At 36.2% G+C, this 17279-nt stretch overlaps 2 protein-coding genes across 6 annotated transcripts in view; both read left to right on the top strand.

Annotated features, from left to right (window-relative positions):
- The first annotated feature begins 853 nt into the window (after positions 1-853).
- prkag3b (protein kinase, AMP-activated, gamma 3b non-catalytic subunit) lies at positions 854-8469 on the top strand. 5 transcript variants are annotated; one of them, XM_079426737.1, is made up of 14 exons: positions 854-976; positions 1616-1712; positions 2223-2265; positions 3088-3228; positions 3339-3420; positions 4711-4769; positions 5132-5177; positions 5267-5321; positions 5403-5529; positions 6692-6857; positions 6962-6999; positions 7101-7247; positions 7353-7521; positions 7789-8466. In XM_079426737.1, exons 4-13 carry the CDS (start codon positions 3160-3162, stop codon positions 7467-7469), a joined length of 906 nt encoding a protein of 301 aa, XP_079282863.1. In that variant the 5' UTR covers positions 854-976; positions 1616-1712; positions 2223-2265; positions 3088-3159; the 3' UTR covers positions 7470-7521; positions 7789-8466. The 5 variants fall into 5 exon arrangements, with proteins under 5 accessions (XP_079282863.1, XP_079282859.1, XP_079282860.1 ...); XM_079426734.1 differs by having other exon boundaries at positions 866-976; positions 3116-3228; XM_079426733.1 differs by lacking the exon at positions 1616-1712 and having other exon boundaries at positions 860-976; positions 3116-3228.
- A 1610-nt stretch (positions 8470-10079) lies between these two features.
- fer1l6 (fer-1 like family member 6) overlaps positions 10080-17279 on the top strand; it is a 19076-nt gene continuing 11876 nt past the window's right edge. The window contains exons 1-17 of the mRNA XM_079426872.1: positions 10080-10178; positions 11097-11176; positions 11366-11483; positions 11576-11630; positions 11729-11860; positions 11937-11999; positions 12077-12155; positions 12272-12428; positions 12668-12854; positions 13922-14114; positions 14323-14648; positions 14782-14890; positions 15582-15738; positions 15815-15935; positions 16032-16132; positions 16771-16861; positions 17115-17234. Coding sequence (XP_079282998.1) covers positions 10144-10178; positions 11097-11176; positions 11366-11483; positions 11576-11630; positions 11729-11860; positions 11937-11999; positions 12077-12155; positions 12272-12428; positions 12668-12854; positions 13922-14114; positions 14323-14648; positions 14782-14890; positions 15582-15738; positions 15815-15935; positions 16032-16132; positions 16771-16861; positions 17115-17234 — 2124 coding nt within the window. The 5' untranslated portion in view covers positions 10080-10143. The remainder of the gene's footprint in view (positions 10179-11096; positions 11177-11365; positions 11484-11575; positions 11631-11728; positions 11861-11936; positions 12000-12076; positions 12156-12271; positions 12429-12667; positions 12855-13921; positions 14115-14322; positions 14649-14781; positions 14891-15581; positions 15739-15814; positions 15936-16031; positions 16133-16770; positions 16862-17114; positions 17235-17279) is intronic.

The following is a 17279-nucleotide window of genomic DNA, read 5'->3' as shown; positions in this document are numbered from 1 at the left end:
GCAAAATGTAACTTTTAATTAAAATGATTTTATTACTTTATTCTACTTTTTACTGTCAACTATGGAAGCTCGTTTCTGCCACTAAATAAAAAAATAAAATATCTTGCAAGATATAAACTCACAATTGTGACTTATAAAGTCAGACTCAGAATTACGATTTATAAAGTCACAATTGCGAGTTAAAGTCCAATTTTGAGGGGTGGGGGGAGACTGATATGTTCTCAGAATTAAGAGTTTATATCTCATAATTCTGACTATAACTCGCAATTGTGTGATATATACAGTCAGAATTGCGAGAGATAAACTCACAATTCTGAGAAAAAAAGTCAGAGTTTATATCTCGTAGTTCTGACTTTATTTCTCAGAATTGCTACTTTAAATCATGCAATTATGAGAAGAAAAAGTCTGAAAAGGGGTTCCATAGTCAACACATGTATCCAGTGACAATTAAACCCACTTTGTGGCCTAATCCAGTCTCAATGATAACAAGAGGTCCAAACTGTACTCCTCAGGTAACAGGAGACATAGACAAGTCTTTTTTAGACTTGACACGACATTTTTATCATCTTGCAGGTCGTGGTTTGGCAGTGGTCATTAATGTCAGTAGTATGCTTTTCAGCTGACTGGTCTTACATTAAACATGAATTAAAGTCATAAATGTCTTAAATTCCTGTGTAATTTTGTTCTAGATCAAGATTGAGGTCCTGATTATGCTGTGCCGTGTTCATACCATCCAGGTCTCTTACAGGGGTGTTGTGTACACAGCCAGTCACAGCCACAACATCTGTGATTCTCCTCCCCCCGTCCCACGTCCAGCCCTCTGCGTGCCTGGGCCGGCTTTCTCTCCTGATTTAGATCGTGCTCTGCACACAGGGACGGGAGCACAGCTGAAATATGCTCCGGGCAGGCCAGCTCTGAATGCACTGAATGCGTTTGTCTCACAGTGGGACCCCTGAACATGGACCCTCTGACGGAGGTAAGACCCAGAAAGTAACCTGTACATGTTCTCGCATACTCTTCAGAGGAAGGGAATCATATTCCAGGAACATTTGTGCCAGTTTGGTGTCTACTGCTTATGAAAATGTTATTATATCAACTTGATATGTTTGCTGTAGTTTGAAGAACTAATGTCAATAAGCAAACTGCACCCCCAGGCTTGTTTCAGTGTTGATAATCCACAATTAGTGGATTCAACAGATAACATGAATAACTAGTTATTCTGGTTGCTTTGTACATTGTGCTTATGTTTGAGGTTATTTTTGGAGATCTGACCAGTGCATGGAGACAAAGGCCTCTGTGGAAATCAAGTTCATTGTGAGGTAGAGATATGTAGCCAAAAAACATTATTTCTAATAATAATTAACTGCATGTGCATTTCCTGAAATACCAGTGATTGCAAGGTAGCACTAGTGTTCAAGTTTTGGTAAAGGTTTTAGGCTTTGGTTCAGTGTTAATAATATACAGAATCTGAGCAACTTTATGGAGTCTGTACGGTAATTAATTCGGGTTGATTTATATCTGTCTAATCATTTGTGGTTCGTATGTGAGTAATGTTATATGTAACCTAATTTATCTCTCTAGTCATACTGTAAAGATAATGTACCTGTCTCTACAGGGTTCTGTGGCAGAAAATGAAGGACAGTGCTGCAATTAAGCAATATCACAATACCAATCAATCTATGCAATAATTCAGTCCAACAGCATGATTTTAGGTAATATTTCGAGTATCTTTTTTATCTCTTCCAATAAACACGGTTTCAAGTGAAGCCACAGCAGAATGGTACTTCTGAATGATTTAATGTGTTTGAACTAATCGGTTAAATGAGTGATTCAATGACTCACTTTTAAAGACGCTTGTCGCCGCCTACTGGCGCAATCTTGTAACGTGCAGAAAGAGTCACTGAAAAATCAGCATAACTACTGCTGGAACAAACACAGACAAGTGGAGTGATACAAACAGAGAAACTGTTGGACTGTCTTAATTGGTTAATCAAAGTTAACGACTGGAAATAACTATTGCATAATCAGTAACTGTTCAGTTAGTTAGGTTTGAGGCAGTTACCAAAACACTAAATATCTGGGTGAACAAATACTCAGCAACCTGTTGCTTAAAGTTTCTCTTTATATTTTTGAACAGGTAAGTTATAAGGTGATGCTATGTACTTCTTTTGACTGCTTTTACCTGTAAGTAAAACACCATTTATTCTCTGCTCTGTTTCTAGTTCCCCTTTATGGAGGATGAGGGGCTGACCATGAAGAGGACAGGTATCTATCAGTGTCTTTTGTACACCCTGTGCATTTCTTAATGTAAACATGAACTATTTCTTAGCTGTAGTCTCAGAAATTTTGATTTCAAGTGCTAAATTATTTATTTTGTTAAGTTGATATAATAATATTTAAAATGTTTTAGATATGTGTATCTAATGCAGCATTTCTGTAACTATGACATACTTTTAAGACTTTGTAAAATTTCCATTTTAATTATTAGAGCAATTATTAAAGGTAATTAATAAATAATTGTTTTTTAGTGACAGGAAGCTAAAAAAAAAGTGAAAGGAGTTTTGTGTGTAAAAGAATTAGTACTTCTCTTAAAATGTATCTTGCTATATCAGAAATGTATAATTTACCAATTTTTCCAAATGGACCATTTTCACAGGTCGTAATGATGCATTTCCACAGTTATTAACATCATAAACGTAGCTATTTTATTTACTTGTGTATATATATATATATCCGTTGCAGCAAATGGGAACACAAAAAAATATGCATTGTAGTTCCTGTTCACTACAACAGATGTTTTCCCAACTATGAAGACATCTGAGAATCCAAAGTGTGAAGTATAAGGCCCCGAGTATAAGGAATATCTTGTACCATTTCTTTTTTCTCAAATTAGGTCGCTCCATTAGTGTTCATTCAAGAGAGAGAGTGAACTTACCAGGGACTTTTAGACCTGTTTTATGTCATAATAAGTGTGATTGATGAAACTGCAAAAAAAGTGGAGTTGGACTTTAGTTGTGATGTTTGACCAGTAGGATACATACGATTATATGAGTGTAGCACAGCTGCTGACTGACCGACCTGCAGCAGGGGTCTCCCTCTCTGTGTCCCTCTCAAGAGCCTCTCCAGGACCCTGACTCAGACGTGTATGCCAAGTTTTTCATGAGTCACTGCTGCTACGATGCCATTCCAACGAGCTCCAAACTGGTCATCTTTGACACAACACTGCAGGTGTGCTTATGTGCTTACTACAGTGTTTTAGTAGACTGACTTCAATAAAAATAATCCTTATTTAAGATGTTCAACACATAAACGCTGAAATATGTGAGTGATGTGTACAGGTGAAAAAAGCATTCTTTGCACTGGTTGCAAACGGGGTCAGAGCGGCACCTTTATGGGATAACAAGCTGCAGTGTTTTGTAGGTAAGTTAAGCAAACGTTGGGGATCTGCTGAGTCTGTTGAAGTGTGCTTGCTCAGCTGTGAGCCTGCATCAGATTACTGAAATCTTATAATGTCACAACAACATCTTCACCCATAAACCTATATTAGGAAAAGCAAGCATGATTAGCATATGCTAAAATGATTAGCACATGCAAAGGATAACCAAGTGTGCCATCCATTTTGAGTTTTGATATATATGGGATAGAAAAGGCTTACGTAACGGATGACATTTGATATTAAATTTCTGCTCCCAGAGGGATTTTCTTGAATCTAAGTTATTTATAAATACCACATAATCTGCTCTTGACTGATGTTTTGCTGCTTTTGAGTAAATTGCAGCATCAACACAGAACAATTCACATAAGCTATTGTTTAAAAGTGTGTTTTTGGAAAGAAATTAATACTTTTATTCAGCAAGGATGCTTTAAACATTCCAGACATTTGTTTCAAAATAAATGATGTTCTTTGAACTTTCTATTCATCAAAGAATTCTTAACAAATGTATCAGTTTCCATGGAAAATATTCAGTTCAGTATGGATTATGAGAAATGTTTCTTGTGCAGCAAATCAGGATATTCAAATTATTTCTGAAGGAGCGTGTAACCGTGAAGACTGGAGTAATGACTGCTGACAATTCAGCTATTCTTGCCATCACATGAACAATTTAAATATTAAAATATGTGTTAAAAGAGAATAGCTATTTCTGATTGGAATAATTTTTACTGTGTTTGTGATCAGATAAATTCAGCCTCGGTGAACATAAGAGACTTCTTTCAGAATCATTTAAAGATGTTACCGACCCCAAACGTTTCACCATGTATTCACCATGTATACACAGCTTTGATTTGTAGCAGTGTCAGTGTCAGGGACTGTTAGAGACTGATCGTTCTCAGCACCCGTCCCCTCCATCAGTGCCAGCTTCTAAGTTTAGTGTGGCTTCTGGGCCGTGGTATCTGGTGGGAAATAGCAGGGTAGAGCTCTAATCCCCTGAACCTTCTCTGGGAGTAATAATAGCCATGCTAACGAGAAAGCATATCCTTCTCTTGAAAGGAAGCTCGGGCACAGGAGTGTGTTCCTGTCTCCGTGCATAGTGAGAGTTAGTATGTTTATGCGAATGTAGGCCTCTTGATACTTTAATTTCAGACTATAATGCTTAGTAACATTATTTGCATGCAGTACTGTCAAGTCCGTTTCAGATCAGAATGTATGAATTAATTGCTAAATCTAAATTTAAAGTTTTTGTTTTCCATGTGCTGTTTCTGTCTTTGCAGGGATGCTCACCATTACAGACTTTATCAACATTCTCCATCGTTACTACAAATCTCCCATGGTAATCCTGAAAAATGTTTCCACAAAAAATATTAAGCAGAACAACTGTTTTATAACATTGATGATCATAGGAAATGTTTCTTGAGCCGCATATCATCATCATAGAATGATTTCTGAAGGATCATGTGACCTGAAAATTCAGCTTTGCCATCACAGGAATAAATTAAAATAGATCAGGATAGAATACAGCTATTTCAAATTGTAATACATTTTCACAATATTGCTGTTATACTGTATATGTGAGCATAAGAGAATTCTTTCAAAAGCATTTAAAAAATAAAACGACCACAAACATTTGAATGGTAGTGTATCCAGAATTAGATATCCAATGTACACCAAGATCATGTTCATTCTCTGTTTTAGGTTCAGATCTATGAGCTGGAGGAACACAAGATTGAAACATGGAGAGGTGATTGTGTATAGTTTTGAGGATAAATATGTAATTACACACACATTGTAATGTGTTAAAGTAGTAGCTGTATTTGTTCCCTCTTTCAGAGATCTATCTAGAGTATTCTCTCAACTCCCTGATCAGCATCACACCTGACTCCAGGTAAAGCAGGACCTCTACAGCACTTTGTTTGTCCTGTCTTTTATCTTTCCAGTGACCGAGAGTTGTGTTTCCTGTTGGCAGCCTCTTCGAAGCCATTTATTCCTTGCTGAAGAACAAGATTCACCGGCTACCCGTCATAGATCCAGAATCAGGGAACGTCCTCCACATACTCACCCATAAACGCATCCTCAAGTTCTTACACATCTTTGTAAGAGCTTTTATGTTGTACTTTTGATATCACCATTCATTAACGGTGCACTCAGTCATTTTAACTCAGTTAAACTGCTGTCGGCGCCAATAACTTCATAAGCATTACGCTGACATATAGCGCAGTTGCGCTTCGGGTGTCCCAAGTTCGAATCCCGCCTTTTGAACCATTCTCGATCCCATTCCCCTCTCTCTTTCCCGCTTGCTTCCTGTCAGATCTCCACTGTCCTATCAGGAAAAGAGCACAAAAAAAGTTTAAACTACTGTTTAAAATGATGAACACTTCAGTGAGACAACAAAAAGCTGTATTAGACACATTTACTATCATTCTGCAAATTTTTATGGGCGAAGGTCCAGTCATTTTAATAGGAATCCACTTGACTGAAGTGTAAAAGATTTCTGATTGGTTTGACTTCGGCATCATTGCACTATTGACAATAGACATTTTTCGCCATAAGATTTTGGTAATGTATATGCACCTTTATTCTTCATTGAGGTGGTTGACTCATTGGGACTGATATACACTGCTCAAAGAAATTAAAGGAATACTTTTTAATCAGAGTATAGCATCAAGTCAATTAAACTCCTGGGATATTGATCTGGTCGGTTCAGTAGTAGAAGGGGTTGTTAATCAGTTTCAGCTGCTTTGTGTTAATGAAATTAACAACAGGTGCACTAGATGGGCAACAATGAGACGACCCCCAAAACAGGAATGGTTTTACAGGTGGAGGCACCTGAATTTTTTTTTTACCTACTCCTCTTTTCTGACTGTTTTTCACTAGTTTTGCATTTGGCTAGGATCAGTGTCACTACTGCTAGCATGAGGTGATACCTGGACCCTACAGAGGTTGCACAGAGGTTTTTCTCATGAAAAAAAGTAGCTATTTCAAAAAGTGGCGAGCCACATCATTCGTACCACATTATTCAGACGGAAAAGTATGATTTTTAGAAAAAAGCAAGAAGCATGAGGGTCAACCTGAACCCATCTCAAACCAAAACACCAGTGAGGCATAAACCGATTGTATGAAAGCATACAAATGAGATTATATGATTTCAAATGAATTAGACATCAGTTTGCCAAAACATTTATGATTTGCCATGAGATTGTTGACTGTCCCCATAGCTCTGTACTGAATGATGAGAATTTGCTTTATGAATCTCAGGGCTCTATGAACCCAAAGCCGCAGTTCTTACAGAAGCGGATTGAGGAAGTGAAAATTGGAACATTCAAGAGCATTGCAACTATCAGGGAGACAGAAACAGTTTATGATGCTTTATCAATATTTGTAGAGCGACGGGTCTCAGCCCTCCCCGTCGTCAACGAGCAAGGTACTGTGTACGGCTGTTTGCTTATGTTTTTCTGCTTACTTAATACATATCTTTAACTTCTGAAGGTCTTCTGTGAGGTTTCTGACATTTTTCATTCTCTTTAGGCAAAGTGGTGGCACTTTACTCCAGATTTGACGTCATTGTATGTAGACTCTTTTTTTTCCATGATTATGTTACAGCAAATAACTTTCATATGTACCAAGCGAAGCTTAAAGTTGGTATCATCTGAATTTACATGAACAGAATTTGGCTGCACAGAAAAGCTACAACAACCTGAACATGACGATGCAGGAGGTCATTCAGAGCCGCTGGTGCTGCATTGAGGGGGTGCTGAAGTGTTACCCTCACGAGACCCTCGAAACCATCATTGATCGGATCGCTGAGGCTGAGGTAGTAGTTTCTATATTATAGCCTAGCCTTCAAGAACTGATGGCTTGTTTTCATTTGAAATACGCTGTCCACTCTGACCAAAGGTCCTTATGCTGTTTCTGTCAGGTTCACCGTCTCGTGCTGGTGGACACAGAGGATGTGGTGATGGGAATCGTCTCGCTCTCTGATTTGCTTCAGGCACTGGTCTTGACTCCTGCAGGCGTAGAAGCACTTTTCTCTTAACACCAGTGGAGGGCTCCCTCTCCACCATCATCCTCATTTCATATCATACCAGGTAGGCAGACTGCTTGGGAATTTGTTATTTCTGAGAGTTTACCTGTAGTGTCATCGAACGGAAAGTACATTATAATGTTTGCTCTGGAGAACATGGGCTGTTTAAGTCTTTGGAGACATCTTCCATACAAATATTTGTTTCTGAAGAGAAAGATTGTTTCTAAAATATACACGGACATTAGTGCAGATCAAGTGTTCCCGCGAGTCCAGGAACATTTGTTAAAGAAAATTAAAGGAATGATGCTTTCTTTTTTTTCTTGTTTTCTAGAATTTTGTCCTAAAGCAAACCATGAGCCAACCATGAAGATGAATGTTTGAAGACAGAACTTGTAAATATCTTTAATGTTGCTGGCACTTTGGATTTTATGTATAACTTTAAACATGTCAAATCTTATTTAGAAATTTAACTTGTATACTTGTATATAATTTATTAAAGAATTAGGACAGTCGTTTGAATTGTGATAGTTCTATGTCAGATAAAACTACAGATATTTTGACACATAATATGTAATAATACTAACCCTCCAGGCAAAAATCTCCTTTTTTAATAACATTTTTGTTATAATACATCTTGACCCCTGATCTTTTCTATTGTAAATAAACAGATAATCATGTTATTTATAATTCACTGAAGTGTTCCTACAGATTTTTCATGCTCACAGTAGATTTACAATGTTATATTGTACGAATGTTATTTTTTCCTACCACATACAACATATTTAATTCAATGATTGTACTGTGTTATTATTTTGGAAAAGAAAGTTGTCTGGGTGAAAAACTGCTTTACAGAGTAAAACTTAGAAAACAAAATTATAAGCATCAAACTATGGTTGGTTCTGAATTGCATCAAAGTCTTCTATAAATATAATAAGCATAATTTGTATATTTTATTGCAATGTTTCAATACAAGAAAATAAATAATTCAGCCTGGCGATGGCAAATACAGAGTTCAATGTTTGAGTTGTTGGTGCATATATTTACCAGAGGTGTATCCTTGTACATCCTGCTTTTCACTGTCAGCAAACAGTGTCATTATGACTTTCGAAGTAGGAGTTTAACAACCTAATTTGCATTATTTGCGCTTCGTACCAGTTTGAACACTTACATTTATTTCAGTATGTAGCTAGCACCTTTGACATTAAGTCTCTCAAACACTGACTAATGTTTTGAAGCACTTAGTCCACAAAACTACTGTATGTCAATGACTAATGTCTTAAGACACTGTGAACAAGTTAATGCTGTTCAAATAAAATTAAGCTAAACGCGTTATAATAAGCCTGCGCAAGTTAACATTACCCAAGGCAAAAATTAACATGAACTAACAGCAATCGTAGGCAGTGTAGGCAAATGTAACTGTAATCAAAAAGTGTAATTAAATTACAGCTACTTATGAAAATGTTAATTTTTACAGAGGGGATTACATCTGAATATTTTCACCAACATACAGATTTGATTGATTCCTTTCCCAAATTGCACTGACTTCTCGAAAATATGAGACGCCTATAATTTAGGAGTTTAGAACAGAATAGGACCCATGCTTATTCTGTACTTCTTATTTGGGTTTGTGTATATGCTTAATTTTTTCAGACTGGATGTTTTTTCCAAGGCATTGTAAGATGCACGTGTTTCCTGTCATAGCTATGCAAAGATTTGATTCAAATTCGCTATGAAACTGATTCTTATGATTTTAAATCTGTATTTAATCGAGTTAAAATAGGTGCTAAGGTCTGATTTTCTAGTGGCTGTGCTTTAAAATGAAATAATTATAATCTTAATTCAAGTGATTAAGGCTTTTGAAAGTCTGCCAGTAATCAGTGTTGAGTAGCACTACTGTAAGGTTCATTTTGATAATGATTAACAGTTGAAAACCTCTTTAGAAAAGTAATCAAATGTAATCAGTTACATTACATTAATAGGGTAAACTCTGTAACCTATTACATTTCCAAAGTAACCTTCCCAACACTGCATAGAGGCTACTAATAAAACACTTTTACAGCATTAATGTGTATTATGTTAATTTCTATTTGTACGAATACGTTTAACATTAAGCTTGGCTACTATAGTATATGCACAATAGTGTGTTTATACATTAACCGAGATTAATAAACGCTGCAAAATTATTAGTTTAGCTCATGATACACATTAATAAATGTGTAGAAGCTTACTGTAAAGTGGTACCACCAAAGTACAGATGGAGAAGCTCGAATGCCATGTGTCAAATGTCGTTTTATGGCCTCAGTCATACTTTCATTCTGATAAGGGGACATGTTTGAGTGCACACTTAAAAAACGACAGACTCCGTGCACAATTCTATTCAACTTAAAATATATTATTTACTGCAGGACTATAAAGTTACAATATTAAACAATGCAACACAAGATTCCTATCTCTGTTTTTGGCAGTGGAGTGTTTGGTGTATTGATCATTTTAGATGTTGTATATGGCCTCTATTGAGTTTCGTAAAAACACACATGCCACAGTCTTCCACCCTTGTTTGTAATGCAATCGTTCGGCAACAGAAAGTCAAACAGACGTTTGGGAAGGAAGTGCACTCTCTGTCTCGCTTGATGGAGTGAGTTACAGTCACAGGATATTTTCTCTTGAATTAATTCCTTCTGAAAGAATGGACCGAGATAAAGAGAGCACTGCGCCACAAGGGTAAGATCTCCCGGGGTTTTACTTGTTTATTGGTTCAAAACAAAACATGTATTTTATATATATATATATATATATATATATATATACACACACACATATGTATACATACACACACACACACACTCATATATATATATATATATATATATATATATATATATATATATATATATATATATATATATATATATATTTAGTTTCATTTAATTTGAGTTATTTTAATACTTCAACAAACTACATGGAAATGAAATTATATATATATATATATATATATATATATATATATATATATATATATATATAATTTCTAAATGTGTGTGTGTGTGTGTATATATATATATATATATATATATATATATATATATATATATATATATAGTTGTTTTTTTGTGTTTGGCTTAGTGTTATGTTAGAATCATTATACTCTTATACCTTTTGTTCTTTAATATTTTGAATTGTTTTTGCTTTATTTTTTGTTTTTCATTTAAATGTTAAGTTTTGACATTTTTTTGTATGCATTTGTCACTTATTTCATTTCTTTACTATTTATAAAGTTTTAGCTTTTAGTTTTGGATCTGTTTTTAGTTGTTTTAATACTACAATTGATTGCTTCTGTTGTCCTTATTTGTAAGTCGCTTTGGATAAAAACATTTGCTAAATGTCTAAATAATAATAATACATATATGTATTATTATTATTTAGTCATTTAGCAGATGCTTTTATCCAAAGCGACTTACAAATGACTTTTAAATATATATATATATAGATATAGAAAAGCCCAACAGGTTAACTTGCTCAATATTAACATTGCTAACACTGGGCTTTTACTATTAAAAATAAAATATGTGAAAGAGGCAAAAAAGACTATTGAGAAGAGTTATTATTTACAATGATTGATATTCCAATGTGTTTCTGCAGCAAAAAGTTTGGAATAAAAGTTAAGAAGAAACACAGGAAAGGACACAAGGGTGTTGTAATCGCAAACAAAAATGCTCTAGGTAAGACCATGAAAGCAAACACTGTTACATAAGTAAAGATGTGGAGCATTTCATGAGGATTAACTGCATGCTTTTGTTGACAGAGATATTCAAATCCATAAAGTCAGACTTACGGCAGCTGATCCTTACAAAGGTTTAAAATGCTTGTAAACCAATTCTGACCGAGCTGGTTTAATCTTTACATTTTAGAGGCTGAGCCTGAAACTAATCCTGATGATCCAGACGTGGTAGACGTACCCCAGCCTGGACTCGCTGAAGCGTCCACCTCTGCACCCGCTTCCTTCAGACAGACGGCTTATACTAAGAGGCACTTTTTGTTTTTCTCTCCAAACTTTACACAGTGCGTTGTGTAATTTCTTGTAGCTTATGTTCATATTTTTCCTTTTTCTGACTTAAAAGGTCTAAACCTGTGGCCAAGATCTTGGAAGGTGAAAGCAAACCACAACATTTCCAGGTACAATTCAACATAATTTGAGTAAAAGTTGCAGTTATGTCTTGTTTAGAGATGATAAAGCGGATATTCGTAATAAGTCAAAATCTGTTCTTCCTAAGATCTCCATCAACATAACAGAGGCTAAGCAGCTCATCGGGGACAATATAGACCCTAGTGTCGTGATTGAAATTGGAGATGAGAAAAAACAGACGTCTGTGAAAGAAGGAACCAACTCTCCCTTTTACAATGAGGTGATCGTGCTTTCTTTGATGGACACTTTCTGATATTGGCAAAAGTTTAACAACCGTGTTCTTCTCGTCCCAACAGTATTTTGTGTTTGACTTCTTTTGCAATCAAGACATCTTTTTTGGCAAAGTCATCAAACTATCCGTAAGTACTTAGGCTAAACTAAATGCTTTTCTTGATGTAACCTGCAATGCTTATACTTTTGTGCGCTTCTCCCAAAGGTCATGCACTCAAAGATCATGAAGAGCTACTGTGTGGGAACCTTCAAGATTGATGTTGGGACAGTTTACTCCCAGCCTGGTAAACACTTGCTTTGCAGTTGGTCGCATCTTTTCTTTAACTAGAGAGATAAAGTTTTTTGGATTATTGGTTTTTCTACATGTAAAGCAACACTAAATCTTGTCTTGCTGTGACAGGCCATCAGTTCATCAATAAATGGGCCACGCTCACAGACCCCGCTGACATCCGCACAGGGGTGAAAGGTCACCTGAAGTGTGATATCAGCGTGTCAGGAAAGGGAGATGTTGCAGCACCGTCCCAGAAGTTCAGTGATGCCGAAGAACAGATAGAAAAGTGAGATCTCAGTTTGTTTTATGGCATACTAAAGACTGAATGTAATAAACAAAATACTGCATTAGGCTAACTGAGACTTGTTATAGCACATATCATTGCTCTTTTGTTGATTTTGATTGCTTCTCTATATAAAGATTAATAATAAATATTAATTCAGTGACTTTCCTTTCTGATAAACTGCCACTACATCTCCTTTGTGTCTTATGAAAATGATACTGAGAACCTTTGTCCTCCTCCAGACACCTCCTGCTTCCCGAAGGCTTAAACCCTGAACGGCCGTGGGCTCGGTTTTATGTGATAGTGTACCGTGCAGAAGGTCTTCCCAGGATAAACTCCAGCATTATGGCCAATGTGACCAAAGCCTTTGTTGGAGACACGACAGCCCTCATAGATCCTTATGTAGAGGTGTCATTCTTCGGTCAAGTTGTAAGCTCACAATTCAGTGCTTATTACAAAAAAAACACACTTAAAGGGGTAGTTAACCGAAAATGAAAACGTCCTGTCATTATTACTTACCCTAAGTATTTATAGTATTATTTATATACTAATATAGTATTTATTTTTGTATTTTAATTTAGGTTTTAGCAGTTGTGTTATGTGGTTTTGTAATTTTTATGAGTTTTATTTTAAATATGTCTATGCAGTTGCATCAGTTTTAGTAATATAATCCTTCAGACTTTCTTCTTTCAGTAAAACTGTACTGGCACTTCCAAGCTCTATCATTGCAGTGGGTGGATGTTTCTGTACAACAGTCCAAGAGACGTTAAATAAAGTGCATGCATCCATAATAAATGCATCCACATAAACTCCGGGGGGTGGGGGTTTGAATAAAGGCCTCCTGTAGCGAATCCATGTGTTTTTGTAAGAAAAATATCCATATTTCAAACGTAATAAAACACTTTTTTCTCACTACCGCTGACTGTGGCACGTGGAAGCTGTTCCGGCGGATGATGTAGGACGTCGGCGTTGCGTGATTAGTGACGAACGTGGAGAGAGAACAAAACAAAACGCAGGTCACCAATTAGAAGCACAAAACGAGGATTTGTAAAGAAAAATGATGGAGGATTTCGATATAAGCCAAGAGGAGACTGATTTTCCTTTGCTCCTGTAAACAAACTCTCGAGACTAGCATTTCTCATACTACGCAGGAACGGCTTCTGCATACGACAGTCAGCGGAAGTGAGAGAAAAGTGTTTATTACGTTTGAAATAGGGAAATTTTTCTATGGAAGCCCGTTTCCACCACTGATTAAAAAAACCGGTTATTGCGACTTTTTATCTCACAATTCTGACTTTTTTCACAGACTTGTGAGATATAAACTCGCTAGTTAATGAGAATTGCAAGTTATAAAGTCAGAATTACGATTTATAAAGTCACAATTGCAAGATAAAAACTAATTTTCTCATAATTGCGTGATATAAACTTGTAAAAACGAGTGGTTGTATATCAATGTATATATATGATGCTTGCGTTCTTTATTTTCTGCTGGAAAGGGCAGGACATCTACTCAGAAGAGCACAGCAGATCCAGTGTGGAACGAGCAGGTGGTGTTTAAGGAGATGTTTCCTCCACTGTGTCAAAGACTGAAGATTCGGGTTCTGGATGAGGGAAGCATGAACGATGTGGCCATTGGGACTCATTACATTGATCTACACACCATCTCAAATGACAATGATGGAGACAACGGTTAGCCATTTCATTGCATTGTTAAAAAATATATGATGCTTTGAATTATAATGGCCACAAACAGTTTTTGGACACCATAGAAATGTCTGAATATGATTCTGTTAGAAAAACAAAATACAAAAAGTATCAAACCGAGTACCATCTTCAAACAAAGGGCGGTAGTTATTTAGCATGCTATAATTTAATATATTTCATTGCTCTTCTCAAGGTTTCCTGCCCACATTTGGACCGGCATGGATCAACCTCTATGGTTCACTTCGTAATTCCACATTGGTGGACGACAGCCAGGAGCTGAACGAGGGTGTTGGAGAGGGGGTGTCCTACAGAGGCAGGGTTTACATAGAGCTGAGTGTGGAGATCCTGTCTGGAGGTGCTCCTGACTCTAAATCCCTGCTCTCAAAAATCAGTCTGAAAGATACCAAGGGAGGAAAAGCAGGGGCGAAAGATCCCAAAACTGGGACTGGAGCCGGAGGAGAGGAAGAGAAGTCCAAGACTATAGGGCCTGAGGTGATACCAGTGGAGCCCCCACAGAAGGTGAAGGTTTTGCAGCAGTCTTTCTTCTTTTTACTGTCCATCTTTTTACAGTTGTTTTCCCTTTTACTTTCCATTACTAACATTTGCATTATATTGTAAAGCCACCCAAGTCATTGGTTTAACTTTAATTTAGATAAATGATGAAGACATGGAAACCTTCCTGCTCTTTGGCTGTGTGTTTGAGGCCTCCATGATTGACAGAAGAATCGGTGATAGACCGGTCAGCCTTGAGTTCACCATTGGTAAACATAACAGGATTTACATTCAGCAACATACATGGCACTTACAGGCTCAAAAAAAAAAAAAAAAAGGCTGAAACTCATAAGTTTACTTTTTTTTTTTAAGTTAATGATTTAAAGATTAATGTTCATAGTCAGCCTTTATGAGGATAAACTAAATATTAAATCTTTTATTTTCAGCCTATTTTTGTGAAGTTTGTCATTTTTTCAACCCTGTTTCCAAGTGTTATACATGTCTGAATTCTAGAATTACTAAATTTAAAAAATATAGAATGGATCAATAAAAGAGAGGCATATTTATCCAACTAAGTTGTCACTCAGTAGAGACCAAGTATTGGTTTAATCTCTCATAAATAAAATATATATTTTTAATTGTTCATGGCCACTTTTTCCACAAAATATATTTGGTAACAGGGCTGAAAAGTTGAGCTAAATTAATACATTTAACATTATTTTTTTGAGTGTCACAATTGTTAGAAATGTTCAGTTCTTTGTAATAGAAAAAACATTGTGGTAACAAGTTTAAAATAGTTAAAATTACTAAATGTCTTTGAATAGATAATGTAGATATTATGAAATTGATATATGATTTTAGGAGTGAGGGTGTGAAAATATTTAAGATATATAATTTTTCTCAAGAAGAACTAAGAATAATATTATATGACCCCCTTTAAATGTGTACGTGTTTATTCAGGTAACTTTGGGAACTTAATTGATGGTACAGCACCGCCTCCTTCAAAGAAAAAGCTTGAAGATGTGTCAGTGACCACTCCTCTGTTGGACACTGCAGCAACAATGCCGTGCAAATCTACTACAACACCAGAAAGACCTCTTTTTGGAGATGCACAGAGGTGCTTACAACACTAGTTTATATTTTCATCAAATAATGGAAAATACCTTATGACTGGACTAATCTTGTTTGTGCAGGCACTACATGCACTTGCCCATTGGAGTGCAGAAGCCCTGTGTGTATATTTATAGCAGCTGGGAGGATCGAGCGTACAGACTCCATCACGCCAACATGCTGGACACAATTGCCCTGATGTTTGTATGTGATGTGAACCCTCAACCCAGTAGTGTTTTATGACATTACCATGTAATCAGCTGGTAGTTCATGTGATTCTTTCCATTGAATGTTTATCAGGAGGAGGGAGTCACTAAAGTGGCAGAATTGGATAGAATGTTGTCTCCAGAAGCCAGGACTCTCATGCATCATGTTCTTCGGGAATTTAAAAGAGATGCCAGGTACAGTAAGTCTACTAACCACAGGGAGTTAATGGAGATATTCAGTGATACCAGAAAAACAGCTCTTTACCATTAATAGGGTCATAACATCCATTTTTTTAAATGTTAGTAAAGTTTCATGTTCAAATACCTTACAATGTGACAGTATGAAACTAATTTCTGAACACCCAGTAGATGTCACTGTTGTGTTAGTTTTCACTTTTGTGTCACGGTTCTGCATTCTGAAAGTTAAGATGTTTTATAACAAAACCAGGTGTTTTATTTCACAGCATTAAAGAAAATTTATTATTCATGAACTGCATAACAGAAAATTCTGTCATCATTTACTCACCTTTATGTTGTTTCAACTTTCTTTTGTCTATGGTCCATTTTTTTTTTTTTTAGTCCATACAATAAAAGTCTTTAGGGTCCAAAGTTGTTTTGGACCCCATTGACTTTCATTGTATGGACAAAAACAATTGGGACGTTCTTCTTTTGTGTTCCACAGAAGAAAGGTACAGTTATGGAAAAACATGAGAACATAATGATAGAATTTTAATTTGTGGGTGACCTATCCCTTTAATATGCTCTCTCTAATGAAATTCTAAAACTGTGTCCTAATTATGTTTCTGCTGGATGTAATGGTATGTTTTCTGCAGTGAGTTTATTGCTTTCGCTGAAAAGAAGGTGAAGGGAAGCAACTTGACCTTACTGGACAAAAAGAGGCTCACTCTGTGCAAACAGGAGCTGGTGGGTCTCTTCTGTGCATGATCTCATGACTTAACCCTCTGTCTTTTACCTGTAAAAAACCTGTATGACTGTGCTTTTCCTCCACAGTCTAGTCCAACTCATTCTTTTCACAACCAAAATATTAAATTTGTAAAGAGGAATTTGTGGGTTCAATTTAAAGAAGTGTTTAGGATCACTTGAACTTAAATTCTGTGAAGTGTATTTGAACTTTTGTATATTTGACTAGTCTTTGGTTTTCTTTGCTGCTCTTCAGGAGAGTATGACAGAAGCAGCAGGAGGTCTCCTTGAGCCCAAGAGGAGGTCTTTGACTGTTAAAGAGATGATGCTGGAAGCCCAGAAAATTAAAAAGAAACTGAGATTCCTTGTGGAAGAGGTTGTTATTTTTTGTCATTGTTATATCCTTGAACTCTTATACGTA

Source organism: Barbus barbus, assembly GCF_936440315.1.
Source record: "Barbus barbus genome assembly, chromosome: 10".
In the NCBI taxonomy this organism is placed as follows: domain Eukaryota; kingdom Metazoa; phylum Chordata; class Actinopteri; order Cypriniformes; family Cyprinidae; genus Barbus; species Barbus barbus.
Note: the sequence above shows the minus strand (reverse complement) of the source record. Positions and strands in the feature narration are given on the sequence as shown.

Excerpts from the sequence above, each read along its gene's own strand:
- prkag3b (XM_079426733.1), top strand. Across the intron at positions 2,266-3,115 it reads GCTGACCATGAAGAGGACAG|AGCCTCTCCAGGACCCTGAC; the intron begins GTATCTATCAGT and ends GTCCCTCTCAAG. Across the intron at positions 5,322-5,402 it reads AGCATCACACCTGACTCCAG|CCTCTTCGAAGCCATTTATT; the intron begins GTAAAGCAGGAC and ends TCCTGTTGGCAG.